The sequence below is a fragment of the Oryx dammah genome, unplaced genomic scaffold (genome assembly GCF_014754425.2).
Source record: "Oryx dammah isolate SB20612 unplaced genomic scaffold, SCBI_Odam_1.1 HiC_scaffold_3, whole genome shotgun sequence".
Classification (NCBI taxonomy): domain Eukaryota; kingdom Metazoa; phylum Chordata; class Mammalia; order Artiodactyla; family Bovidae; genus Oryx; species Oryx dammah.
The window spans coordinates 70,271,508-70,286,626 of NW_024070187.1; the positions used below are offsets into that span (position 1 = coordinate 70,271,508).

At 36.8% G+C, this 15,119-nt stretch overlaps 1 protein-coding gene across 6 annotated transcripts in view; it reads right to left on the reverse strand.

Annotated features, from left to right (window-relative positions):
• Positions 1–15,119, reverse strand: part of CLOCK (clock circadian regulator) — a 125,586-nt gene that overhangs the window by 16,214 nt on the left and 94,253 nt on the right. For all 6 annotated transcript variants that reach the window (XM_040238237.1, XM_040238233.1, XM_040238238.1 and 3 more), the window contains 7 exons: positions 14,951–15,033; positions 14,633–14,739; positions 11,699–11,846; positions 11,002–11,077; positions 4,026–4,167; positions 2,184–2,284; positions 1,560–1,649 (listed from right to left, as the gene is read on the reverse strand). In XM_040238237.1, the coding sequence (XP_040094171.1) occupies positions 1,560–1,649; positions 2,184–2,284; positions 4,026–4,167; positions 11,002–11,077; positions 11,699–11,846; positions 14,633–14,739; positions 14,951–15,033 (747 nt within the window). The remainder of the gene's footprint in view (positions 1–1,559; positions 1,650–2,183; positions 2,285–4,025; positions 4,168–11,001; positions 11,078–11,698; positions 11,847–14,632; positions 14,740–14,950; positions 15,034–15,119) is intronic.

The following is a 15,119-nucleotide window of genomic DNA, read 5'->3' on the forward strand; positions in this document are numbered from 1 at the left end:
CTCCAGTACTCTTGCCTGGAAAATCCCATGGACAGAAGAGCCTGGTAGGCTGCAGTTCATGGGGTCGCTAGGAGTCGGACAAGACTGAGCGACTTGACTTTCACTTTTCACTTTCATGCATTGAAGAAGGAAATGGCAACCCATTCCAGTGTTCTTGCCTGGAGGATCCCAGGGACAGGGGAGCCTGGTGGGCTGCCGTCTATGGGGTCACACAGAGTTGGACACGACTGAAGTGACTTAGCAGCAGCAGCAGCAGTGTTATATTATTTGAAATTAAGACAATGTGGAGATAGCTTCAGCATCAAACAAAACAGAAAATTTCGGATTATTTCTAGCACAACTTAGTACTTTTCATTTGTCTGAGGCACTGAGTGAGTGCAGTGATAAATTAAAAGTTGCGAAGTTATAATCAAAAGTGTCACTTTTGTAATACCTCTCCTTTGTCTTGCTAGCTTTTATATTTAAGCCTCCTTTGGGACTCAGCCTAAGTAACAATTCTTCCAGAAAATTCTCTTTCACTTCCTCAGCAATTAAGAGTCCATCTAATGTGCTCACATGTCAAGCTTTAGACCTTGAGCATAGACTATTTGTAGTTATCTATCATTCCCTCTAGATGTAATAAAGTTTCTTAGTATACATATATTTGCACTGCCAGCACCTACAATATCTGATAAGGAGCTTAAAATGGCTTATATATAAACAAATGAATATATGAATAAAATTACTCAATTCTTCCAATATCCATGGGAAGAACAAAATGAACAACTACAGTTCATCTTTAATATTTTTCTATGAAAAGTGAAAGTGTTAGTCACTCAGTCATGTCCAACTCTTTGTGACCTCACAGACTATAGACCTCTAGGCTTCTCTGTCCATGGAATTCTCCAGGCAAGTATACTGGAGTGGGTAGCCACTCCTTTCACCAGGGAATCTTCCTGACCTAGGGATCGAACCCAGGTCTTCTGTACTGCAGGCAAATTCTTTACCATCTGCGCCACCACAGTATTTCTCAACAGGGATTAATCAGGATAGCTTTTCGTTGTGCAAAACTGTCCTGAATCCTAAAAGACAACTAAAGTACCAGAGGCACCCCAATATCACTGACAATCAAAAAATCCCCAGGTATTCTAAACATCCAAAATTGAGATTTATTCCATCTATATTTTTAAAAATCACTAGTAGCTTGAAAGTGAAAGTCACTCAGTTGAGTCTGACTCTTTGCAACCCCATGGACTATACAGTCCATGAAATTCTCCAGGCCAGAATACTGGAGTGGGTAGCTATTCCCTTCTCCAGGGGATCTTCCCAACCCAGGGATCGAACCCAGGTCTCCCACATTGCAGGCGGATTCTTTACCAGCTGAGCCACAAGGGAAGCCCGAGAATACTGGAGTGGGTAGCCTATCCCTTCTCCAACAGATCTTCCCGACCCAGGAATCGAACTGGGGTCTCTTGCATTGCAGGCAGATTCTTTACCGACTGAGCTATGAGGGAAGCCCCACTAGTAGCTTAAATTCTATTTATAATAAAAAAATATTTAACAGAAACAAATAAAAATACCTGGGACATGCCTTGCGGAACTGGTAAATTTGAAGATTGAGACATCACAGGCTGTGTTAATGACTGACCAACAGTCTGGGAATTTATAGACTAGAAGCAAAATAAAAAATAAAACTGGGTGACAATCATTTCCATATATGAATACTCCCACCAGAAATATCACCATGGCATCTTTATAACTGAGCTACAGCTTTCAGATGAGCCTCATACATTTTCAGATGAGCACAGGCCTGTCTGTCTCTAAACTGGAAATGCTTAGTCCCTATTTATCTTTTTATCTTTCAAGGCATCTGTCACATTAGCTTGCATGGGCTCTCAATAAGAGTTGCCTGAACTTAATGAAAGTGATTGGTATTTGAAATTAGATATAAAATGGCTCTAAATTATCAGCTTTCCATAATTAAAAAAAAATCTAACATTTTATCTGAAAAATAATCAAAAGGACTTGTATGTTTGACTACTACTTCACAAAAAAATGAAGACCTTGAGTAACTGTTGTATATCAACAACAATTTGGAATTTCATAGCAAGGGATAATGAATAAATGAATTTGTGAATATTTAGATGATTCCCTCCCACCCCTTTTAATAAATCTTTATTCAGAAACATACTATATGAGTTTACCTGACTACTAAATGATGACCTCCTTTGTGCCATCTTTTCATGAGCTGGTAAATGCTGTCTAGGAGGAGTGCTAGTATCTGTTGGGATCTTTGTTGGTGTAGCTAAGGTTGGTCAACAGAAACAGAATAGCATTAGTACTTGAAAAATACAATTTTCAAAGATCAGTCTCAAAATGCTTTCCAGTGAATAAAAGTGGTCTGCAAAAGAGTTGTTTTCCTAAATTATACAATAAAAGTGAAGTCTGTGACAAGATGATTTATTTTAATTACCTCTTTTTTAAGGATAAAGAAAACATCTGAAATAGGAAAATTTCAAATATAAAATGGTTACTACCCCTACAATTCCGTAATAGAAAAAAACCAATAACTTAATTTAAAAATGGCCTAAGGACTTGAATAGATATTTACTCAAACAAGACACAGAGATGGCCCGTGTATGTGAAATAATACTCAATATTCCACTAAACATCAGGGAAATGCAAATCAAAACCACAATGAGATATCACCTCTACCTCTTAAAGAATGGTTACTATCAAAAAGTCATGTTGTAAATCAACAACAAAAAAAACCCTTATCAACTGTTCAAAAAAAAAAAATCTAAAGACAAGTGTTGGTGAGAACTTTTGTGAAGGTCTGGAAACTTTGCACACTGTTGATGGGGATGGGAAATGATACAGATACTGTGGAAACAGTATGGCCATTTGTCAAAAGAATTAAGATTAGAACTACCATATATGAACTAGAAATCCCACTTCTGAGTATTTATGAAAAAAAATTGAAGTCAGCATCTTGAAGAGATAATAGCATTCCAATGTGCATCGCAGTACCATTCACAATAGCCAAGGTATGGAGACAATCTAAATGTTTGTTGACAGGTGAAAGAATTAATAAAATGTGATATATACATACAATGAAATAGTACTATTCATCCTGAAAAAGGAAGGACATTCTACAATATGTTACATGAATGAAACTTTAGGCCATTATGCTAAATGAAATAGGCAATGACAGAAAAAGCAAGTATCTCATAATGATATGAGGTTATTTAAAATAGTCAAACTCATTGAAACAAAGAGCACAATGGAAACTGCCAAGGGTGGGGGGCGGGGAATGGGGAGTTATTAATTAGTGGGCATAAAGTTTCAGATAAGCACAATGAATAAACTCTGGAGATCTGCAGTAAAATATTATACCTATAGTCAACAATAATGTATCATACACCTAAAGGATTTCATTTTAAGTCTTCTTACAACAGTAAAATAAATTTTTTTTCTTTAAAAAGAAATAGCTATAATAAGGACATTTTTTTCCCCTAAAATCTCAGATATTCTATGTTTAACCACTTTGATGTTCCACCCATCATGTAGATGTCAAGTAGTTCAAACAAGTCCCTTTTTCATTATATACAGTTTTAGTATCTGAGAAATAAAAGTGCTAGATTCTTTTAAAAAAATTTAAAAGTATATTAATTTAATGACAATTATGCATGTTTTCATAAAGACAAAATACACAGAAAACACTTTCTAAAAAGCAAACCAAGAACACTTACAGGTTCTATCAATAAAAAAGGATTACTGTAATAGTTTTGCTTTCTTTCTGAGGGATGATTAAAAATACCAATACCAACATTACTACCTACATGTTTTATAGGTTACTTTATAAATTTATTCTTTGCCAAATGTGAGCAATGTGCCTCTTGCTCACTGAAAAAGTTACTGTATTTCAGAAATGTAAACACTTATCATTTGAAAGTGGCAGCTGATGAAAAACGCTGGTAACAATAATGCAAACAATTTAGAAGGGCATCTTTAAAGGAAGTCTGCTTTCAAGCTGGGGTACTCACAGGAAGGGTCCGAGACCGCTGTGTGAGATGATTTTCTTGAACTCCGGGAGGAAGCAGAAGGAGTTGGGCTGTGATCAAACCTTTCCAACGCTTCCTTGAGACTGACTGTATTTATACGATTATCAGACCCAGAATCTTGGCTCTAAGGAGACAAGAGTAAAGTAAATGTCTTCTATGGTTCAGTTCAGAGGTTCCAAATTAGTATATCGCTTGCTAATTTCCCCTCCCCAAAATCAGTTTTCAACCATAACAAGGCAAGTGTACCTGTGTAATAACTAGGTAAAGAAGTGAAAATTTATTTTTTATAGCCAGAAAGTTTTGGTTTCCTTCTCTACTGAAAGAAACAACAGATGCAAAGAAATAAAGTTGGACGATTACCTTATACCATATATAAATGTTAACTCAAAATGGATCAAAGATCTAAACATTAGAACTAAAACTATAACTTTTAGGGAAAAAAGGGGGGAAGCTTTATAACACTGCACTGGGCAATGGTTTCTTGGATATGACACTAAAGCACAGGCAACAGTAGTGCACTATAAACAAAGTGAGGTACCAAGGAATGGGACAAAACATTTGTAAGTCATTTATTTGATAAAGAATTAACACCCAGAATATATAAAGAGCTCCTACCACTCAACAGCAAAAAAAAAAAAAAATTCAATTAAAAAATGGGCAGTCTTGCATAGAGATTTCTTCCAAGAAGATATATAAATGGTCAATAAACACATGAAAAGATACTTAATATCATTAATCATTAGGGAAATGCAAATCAAAACCAAGAAATACCACTTTACATCTATCAAGATGGCTATTACCAAAAAAATTTAAAAATAACGAGTGTTGGTGAGGATATGAAGAAACCAGCACCCTTGTGCAGTGCCAGTGGGGGTGGGGGTGTTCAGCTGCTTAGTCACGTCCAACTCTTTGCGACCCTACGAACTGCAGCCCACCAGGCTCCTCTGTCCACGGGATTCTCCAGGCAAGAATACTGGAGTGGGTTGCCATTTCCTCCTCCAGGGGATCTTCCCGAGCCAAGGACTTAACTCACATCTCCTGTGTCTTCTGCAATAGCAGGTGGATTCTCTACCACTGAGCCACCTGGGAAGCGTGATAAGAATGTATAAAACATTTCCATAGCGACTGAAGCGACTTAGCAGCAGCAGCAGAGCTACTATGGAAAAAGTGTAACAGCTCCTCAAAAAACTAAATATAGAATTACTATATGATCCAACAATTTCATTTCTGGGTATATGCCCAAGAATTAAAAGCAGGGAGTCAAATGTGTATCTGTAAGCCATGTTCCTAGCAGCATTAACCACAATAGTCAAAAAGATGGAGGCAACTCATGTCCATCGATGGATGAATGAATAAACAAAGCGTGGTGTATACACACAATGGAATACTATTTATCTTTCAAGAGGAAACTGACACGTTACAATATAGATGAACCTTGAGAACATTATGCTGAGTGAAATAAGTCAATCATATACAGACAAACACTGTATGATTCCACTTACATGAGGTACCTAGAGGAATCAAAGTCATAGAAGGTGGCTGCCCAGGGTTGGAGAGGAGGGAATGGGGAGTTGCTGTTCAGTGGGTATGGAATTTCAGTTTGGAAAGATGAAAAAGTTTTGGTGATGGATGGTGGTAATGCTTACACAACACTGTGAATGTACTTAACACCACTGAACTTTAAACTGGTTGAGATGGTAAATTTTGTTACATACATTTCAAATCAGGAAAAAAAAAAAAAAAAGAACCACCAACAGACATTTTAGTTTATAAAGGCACTGTAAGTATCTTTGGAACTCAGCATTTGACTGCTCAAAATCATCTTCTTCACACCAACTCTGACCTTCTCCAGAATTCAATATCTATATGGATGATTCATGCAATATCCTGTCCTGGCCTCTCAGCTTTCTAGGAACTCCTCATTGCTAATAACTTCTTCCTCTATTCTACCTGATTCAGTTTCTACTCTTCATTATCAGATTAATGTAGTGCCTCTAAAAACACAAATTAAAATCCAACTTTAAACCACACTTCCCTGTCTAAGCTTTCCAGTTCACTTGTTCCTTTGGAGACAATTACAGTCAACTTAAAATGATACGTAACACTAAGCAGAAACATTATGTTTTCTAGCGGGCTCACTTTCCTACTCTCCACAGTTATTCCATACTTTCCAGAAGTTCTTAAACCTCTTTCTCCCTCTCTTTCCACAGAGAGCTCTGTTTTATATAGATGAAAATGCTTGCCACCACCATATATGTAACTCTATGTATTAACATGCTGTGCTATGCTTAGTCACTCAGTCATGTCCAACTCTGTGACCCCATGGACTGCAGCCTGCCTGTCTCCTCTGTCCACGGGATTTCCCAGGCAACAATACTGGAGTAGGTAGCCATTTCCTTCTCCAGGGGATCCTCCCAACTCAGGAACCGAACTGGGGTCTTCTGCATTGCAGGCGGAGTCTTTACCAGCTGAGCTACAACGGAAGCCCACCTATTAACATACCAGGTATATAAACATACCCATCTTCTGTTTGCTCATTATAGTGGAGCAAAGTGTCAAAGAGAGGGTCCGTCAAAGAACCTCCATATGCAACAGTGAATTAAGCAACAATAAATACTGTTCCCTATTGCAGGGAAGCTACATAGAAGGCAATGTGTGTGTATACACAGATATAAATAAATATGATTTCAAAATTACTACTATCACAAAAGGAAAAAATGGGTTATGTGACACAATGCCCACTGTCCTGCACTCTAATTGCTCTTCACATCCTGTTTTGTCTCCATCTCCCACCCTCTCCCAGCTCCTGAAACCCTTCTGCCTGCCTTCAGTTTCCCTAAGCAGCAAAAGCTGTATTCTCAACCTCACTGATGAACATTCCTTCATTGGCATCCTCTGACTAAAACCCAGAACCCCCCATCCCCTACCCCCAAAGGATACCACTTTCCTTGTAGGTCTCAGGCAGCCAGAGTTTCCTTTCTCTCAATCTTCAGACCTCTGCTCCGGAGGTAGAACAGAAGTCCTCCTACTGCTCTGGCCTGAACATTCTCCCTTCCACCTTTCCCAAAACTCACAGCTATGAATGCCACATTATCACACCATGTAACTCACTATCTCTATCCTTGCTGTAGTCATTTACTCACCTTGTGCTTACTCCTCACTAAGTAGCTGAATTAAAGTTTCTCTACTCCTGGCTCAGTACTGTCCTTACTGATTTTTTTTTAAATTGGAGTATAGATGATTTACAACACTGTATTACTTTCTGATGTACAGCAAAGTGATTTTTGTATATATATCTATCCTTTTTCGAATTCTTTTCCCATAGGTTATTACAGAGTATTGGGTAGAGTTTTCTGTGCTATATAGTAGGTCCTTGTCGATTATCTGTTTTATATATAATACTGTGCATATATGTTAATCCCAACACCCTAATTTATCCCTCCCACCCACCTTTCCCCTTCAGTAACCACAAGTCTATTCTCTAAGTCTGTGAGACTATTTCTGTTTTGTAAATAAGCTGATCTGTACCATTTTTTAGATTTCACGTATAAGCAATATGATTCTTTCTCTGACCGACTTCACTTGGTATGATAATCTCTAGGTCCATCCATGTTGCTGCCTTCTTTTTTATGGCTAAGTAATATTCCACTGTATATATGTGCCACAATTTCTTCATCTACTGATGGACACTTAGGGTGCTACCATATCCGGAACATTGTAAATAGTGTTGCAACTGAACGCTGGGGTGCATGTATCCTTTCAAATTATGGATTCTGCAGATATATGCCCAGGAGGGGGACTGCTGGATCATCTGGGAGCTCTATTTTTTGTTTGTTGAGGAACCTCCCATACTGTTCTCCATAGTGGTTGTGCCTATTTACATTCCCACTAAAAGTGTAGGGCGGCTCCCTGTTCTCCACATCCTCTTCAGCTGTTATTGACGGTCACTTTTTTTTTTTTAATTAATTTATTTATTTTTAATTTTTACTTTACAATTCTGTTGACGGTCACTTTTTGATAATGGTCATTCTGCCCAGTGTGCGGTGATACCCTCATTGTAGTTTTTATTTGTAATTCTCTAATGATGAGCGATGCTGAGCAATCTTCTCATGGCCATCTGTATGTCTTCTTTAGAGAAATGTCTATTCAGATCTTCTGCCCATCTTTTGGTTGAGTCATTTGTTTTTTGATAATGAGCTTCATGAGCTATCTGCATATTTTGGAGATTAATCCCTTGTCAGTTGCTTCATTTGCCAGTGTTTTCTCCCATTTTGTGGGTTGTCTTTTCATTATGTTTATGGTTTCCTTTGCCGTACAAAAGCTTTTAAGTTTAATTAAGTCCCATGTATTTTTGTTTCAATTCCAAAAGACTGTAACAACTTTGTATGGGGACTAGACACACATTCATTTTGTAATGTATTTAAATGCTGAATCACTATGTTGTACACCTAAAACTAATAAATTTTGCATCTTCTACATTTCAATTTAAAAATTGCCTTCCATGGCTCAAGATGCTGAGAATATAGCAGCAAATAACACAGACAAGTTCTCTGCTCTCATGGGTCCCACATGAAAGAATTTTTCCAAAAAGACTATGACGGCTTAGAGGAAAAAGATCCATTATGTTTTAATGAAAGGTATTTTCTGAGGAAAGCACTTATAATTTTTCTTATACTATGGCATATTTTACAACTGAAAGTTTACACCTCTTAACCCCCTTCACCTATTTTGCCCCATCTCACACCCCAATGCCTCACTCTGGTAATCAGCAGTTTGTTCTCTATGAGTCTGGTTTGCTTGTTCATTTGTTTTGTTTTTTAAATTCTACATATAAGTGAGATAATTTGTCTTTCTTTGACTTATTTCCCTTAGTATCATGCCCCCAAGATCCATTCATACTGTTACAAAAAGCAATATTTCTTTTATGATTGATTCTACTATATGTATGTACCACATCTTTTCTTGTTTCTGTATCTTCAGTTCAGTTCAGTCGCTCAGTCATGTCTGACTCTTCATGACCCCATGAATCGCAGCACGCCAGGCCTCCCTGTCCATCACCAACTCCCAGAGTTCACTCAGAATCACATCCGTCGAGTCAGTGATGCGATCCAGCCATCTCATCCTCTGTCGTCCCGTTCTCCTCCTGCCCCCAATCCCTCCCAGCATCAGAGTCTTTTCCAATGAGTCAACTCTTTGCATGAGGTGGCCAAAGTACTGGAGTTTCAGCTTTAGCATCATTTCTTCCAAAGAAATCCCAGGGTTGATCTCCTTCAGAATGGACTGGTTGGATCTCCTTGCAGTCCAAGGGAATCTCAAGAGTCTTCTCCAACACCACAGTTCAAAAGCAACAATTCTTCGGCGCTCAGCCTTCTTCACAGTCCAACTCTCACATCCATACATGACTACTGGAAAAACCACAGCCTTGACTAGATGGACCTTAGTCAGCAAAGTAATGTCTCTGCTTTTTAATATACTATCTAGGTTGGTCATAACTTTTCTTCCAAGGAGTAAGCGTCTTTTAATTTCATGGCTGCAGTCACAATCTGTAGTGATTTTGGAGCCCCCAAAAATAAAGTCTGACACTTTCCACTGTTTCCCCATCTATTTCCCATGAAGTGATGGGACCGGATGCCATGATCTTCATTTTCTGAATGTTGAGCTTTAAGCCAACTTTTTCACTCTCCTCTTTTACTTTCATCAAGAGGCTTTTTAGTTCCTCTTCACTTTCTGCCATAAGGGTGGTGTCATCTGCATATCTGAGGTTATTGATATTTCTCCCGGCAATCTGGATTCCAGCTTGTGTTTCTTCCAGTCCAGCGTTTCTCATGATGTACTCTGCATACAAGTTAAATAAGCAGGGTGACAATATACAGCCTTGAGGCACTCCTTTTCCTATTTGGAACCAGTCTGTTGTTCCATGTCCAGTTCTAACTGTTGCTTCCTGACCTGCATGCAGATTTCTCAAGAGGCAGGTCAGGTGGTCTGGTATTCTGTATCTTAGTTATTGTAAATAATCCTGCAATGAACATAGGGATATATAAATCTTTACAATTGTTTTTTCTTCAGGTAAATACTAAGAAGTGAAACTGTTATATCATACTATTTTTAATTTCTTGAGGAACTTCCATACTATTTTCTGTAGTGACTGCACCAACTTACAATCGCACCAACAGTTCATGAGGGTTCCCTTTTCTCCATATCCTTGCCAATACTTGCTATTTATTGCCTTTCTGATAACAGCCATTCTTACAGGTATGAAGTGATATCCTGTTGTGGTGTTCAAATGCATTTCAACCACTAAGTGAGCCTGGAAAGAGAATCTGGAGATGACTGTGGCTCCACTGACACCTTGATTACAGGCTTGTGAGGGACCCTGGACTGAAACCTTGAGTACAGACCCATGACCAATTCTGAAGCAGAGTGCCCAACTAAACTGTGTCTGGATTCTTGACTCACAGAAACTACTGAGATAATATATGTATGTTATTTTATATCATTAAGGTTTGTTACATAGCAATAGGTAGCTAATACACTATATTTCTACCTGATATAATAAAAAGAGAAACCAGTGTTCAAAATCTGACTATAAGTTTCCAGTCATGAGTCTTTAAGCTCAGTTTTAATATTTTCAAAGTGGGGATATATCCAGATAAGGATGTCTGAGAAATAAACGACATTTCATGTTTCATATAAAAACCAGAGACTAGCAGATTGTAATAAATGTAAAGTTTAATTCTGAGATCATACATGTCTCATATAATGATCTCTAAATAGCAGGCCCTTCAAATCTTTTTAAAAAACACATGAGGTTTTAAAATATTAAATTTAATATAAAAATAAATACTATAGTTATAATTACAAGTAAATGAAACATTTGAAAAACAATTTTTCTATAAATTATTGAGTTTTGTTATTCATTGAGAAGAAATAATTTTTTAAAAACCTGTAAGATACATACTTTATCAGCAGCTGTCTCTGGAAGAGACTCTTCAATGCCAAGTTCTCGTCGTCTTTCAGCCCTAACTTCTGCATAACTACAAGTGGAAAAAAACAGAATTTCAGTGTTTGATCATTCATTTAAAACACTGCAGAGGTGCAACAATTCAATGTTCATTATGTATCTCATTTGTTCATCAAAAATTCCAGACTATTTTCTATGTACCAAAAAAACCCTAAAACATATACATAAATAGCACTATATATATATGTATATATATATACACAGAGTGTATCTTAATTCAAATTTCTTTTTTTTACATATCTAAAAAGTTTAATGTACTACTATAAATGATCTGTAACCACACAGGACCTAAATCAAGAGGAATTAAATATGCTTTATCTACTCCAGCTCTCCTTTTACATGACCGACTGTGGTATACAAAAGACAGTTACAGCATCTGCTCTAAACCATAAAACTTATGTCAGAAATTATGTTATCTTTATTTCTATCTAATGCCTATAAGTAAATTTAATAATAAATTGAAAATATGAATATTTTCAATAATATAGAAAATAATACTGAATATTGAAAAAAATACTGAAAAATAAAAGAGAAAAAAATCACTCTTTACTTTGTAATAAGTCATACATAAAACTACATTCCAGAATCATTATGAATGTTTCCATATTCAGAAATTCTATAAAAGAATTATTACCTTACTACGGTATGAGTACAAACAATAAACTCTGGCCTTGAATTCCACTGATGGTAAGTGATATAATAATGAGTTTGAAGCCAAATCCACTGCTGTCCTTTGGTCAGGAACCTATAGTAACAAGATTTGCCTTTTCCGTATTGCATTACTAAGAAGAAAAAAATATTTTTTGATTTGTATTACTAGATTTTTACCCAAAGGAATCATTCACATTTATATCTATCTATATATAATTCTTCTGGCTTTTCAATAACATATAGTAAATCTTCCATAGCACCCAACTCACAGCCTGTTATTGCTGATCGTAGGTATTTTTCATATACAATAAATGTCCAAATACTTGAGAATAAATTATTCACATACTGACTCTCTCCTGCTAAGATATATTAAGGATAACAGCGATAAGTAATCACACCTGAGCTCTACTCCCCATACTCTACCCCTCACCCTCTGCAAATAACAGCATCTTTTATTTTTTGGCTGCACTGGGTCTTCATTGCTACATCCAAGCTTTCTCTAGTTTCGGGAGAGCTGAGGCCATGCTCCAGCTGTGGTGTGCGGGCTTCTCGCTGAAATGGTCTCTCTTATTGCAGAGCACAGGCTCCAGTGCGTGGGCTTCAACAGCTGTGGTACACAGGCTTAGTTTCCCTGCAGCATGTGGGATCTTCCCAGACCAGGGACTTGAACCCATGTCCTCTGCAGTGGCAGGTGGATTTTTAACCACTGGACCACCAAAGTCCAAGTATAGCATTTTAGAGGCATTTACTTCTAAACCTTAACTTACCAAAATCAGAAAAACTTAATTATTTTAAGTAGCTGATTTCCCAAAACAGTATTTCAAGCAGTATTTCCCAAAACATTCTTTGCAGATTATAAGTTCAAAAGTCTTTTAGCAGATATTAAGCAAAAAATGGGTTCTGTGTTAAATTAACTTGGGAAAATTTGTTCTTCTCAAAGCCTTGAGTATGCTAATCTGTCAAGATTCTGGTGGTGGGAAGATGGGGACTGATTATGAACTCTTACCTAATTTTCTTTGACCATAAAATTCATTTTTAATAGGCTGGTATTCAGTAGACAAAATCTTAAGACAGGCTGGAATGGAATCGTGTTCGCTCTCTCTCCTCCAACCCGTCACTATTCATGAGGAAATCAAAGTCTACATACTTGAAATTGCTTGTCGAAAATTATCCAGCTAGTTAATAGAGGTGTCAGGTTTTTTTAATACATCACAGAGCCTAGTGCCCATATCACTCGAAGTGAAAAATATTTCTTTTGTGATATTATATAACATGCTTTATTTTCATAGAGAGAGGTTTATAAACCAGCCTAAGACATGAAGGTACATTAAATATCTAATTAAGCTTTAGAGGACACTCAAGATGGAAAGATTTGGGAAGGAGGATCAGAGAGGCAAATGAAACCTATTTATTAAAACAAACTTCTGAAACAAAGAATGAACAAACAGCAGGTGGTAAAGGAGGAGGTCCAGACTCTAATCCTATCTCTGCCACCAATGTTGTTTCTTTTTTTAATTGGAGGCTAATTACTTTACAATGTTGTGGTGGTTCCTGCCACACATCGGAATGAATCAGCCCCGTGTACCTGTATCCCCCATCCTGAACCCCCTCCCACCTCACTCCCCATCCCATCCCTCTGGGTTGTACCAGTGTACCAGTTTTGAGTACCCTATTTCATGCATTGAACTTGGACTGGTCAACTATTTCACATATAGTAATATACATGTTTCAATGCTATTCTCTCAAATCATCCCACTCTCACCTTCTCCCACAGAAAAGTCTGTTCTTTACATCTGTGTCTCTTTTGCTGTCTTACATATAGGATCATCGTTACCATTTTTCTAAATTCCATATATATGTGTTAATATACTGTATTGGTGTTTTTCTTTCTGACTTACTTCACTCTGTATAATAGGTTCCAGTTTCATCTACCTCATTAGAACTGACTCAAATGCATTCTTTTCAATAGCTGAGTAGTATTCCATTGTGTGCAAGTACCACAACTTTCTTATCCATTCATCTGCTGATGGACATCTAGGTTGCTTCCATGTCCTGGCTATTGTAAACAGTGCTGCAATGAACACTGGGGTACATGTGTCTCTTTCAATTCTGGTTTCGTCAGTGTGTATGCCCAACAGTGGGATTGCTGGGTCGTACAGCAGTTCTATTTCCAGTTTTTTAAGGAATCTCCATGCTGTTCTCCATTAGTGGCTGTGCTAGTTTGCATTCCCACCAACAGTGTAAGAGGATTCCCTTTTCTCCACACCCCCTCCAGCATTTATTGTTTGTAGACTTTTTGACATCTGCCACCAATGTTATGGGACTGTAAATAAATTAGTTTGCCTTTCTGTGTCTCAGTTTACTTGTGGAGATAATAACAGTACCTACTTTCTATTATACAACTGTGACTATGAATAATGAAAATAATACATGTAAGTTGTTCAGAACAGAGCAGAATGAGATGATAATGTTCCTTCCATTAATATCAATGGACGGTAACATTAATGAAGCGCTCACTGAGTTTTCTGTAAGAGATTCTTTAAATGTGGCATTACCTCCCTGTGCAGACTCACATGTCTGGAAATAAAAATTCATCAAATAGTGTTCTAATATTATAATTTTCAAAGGAATCTACTTCTCTTACTCTAAATATAGAACTTGTATACTTCAAAACAAGGTTTATTAGATGCCATATTATAAAACTGTATTACTACTATAGATTGAAATATATAAAATGGAGGAAGTTTAATTTAGACTTGATCTAGGATTCCTATTAGAAGTAGTTATGCATACAAAAGAAATTTTTCCAATACATTTCAAAAATACAAAAATGGTCTGTTTTACCACCTTCTATTAATATGATAGTTATTTACAGATTAAAAAAGTATTACCACCTGAAGAATTAAAATCTACTTACAGTGCTCATGACATTTTGCCAAATTTTCTAGGTCATCCACATGATAGTAATCATAGCCTGATGTTCCCAGAACTTCAAATGGCAAATATCCTATTATGGGTGGTGCCCTAAATTACATATAAAACAATCAATATTATGACTTTTTCCATTAATAAGAAGTACTCAACTACAAACCAATTTTGGGAGGAAACTTTATTTCTTAAAAATAATGGATAATGAGTTTGAGCATCCTGACTAGAAAAAGTTTGTCTTTGAAATCCAGTAATTTCAAGAATTATAATGATTAATCTTTTTATAGAATTTAAAAATGGGAGTTACCTGTGATCTAGAAATAGAAACTTCCACTCTAAACTATGTCTAGATGTAAACTCTTCATTGGGTTCTTCAACAGTGCACATTTCCTACAAATAAATAATTAAAATTGAGAAATACTTTTCTGTATACTCAGCAAATTCCTAAATATTGCTATCTGTATAAGTCATTTTTA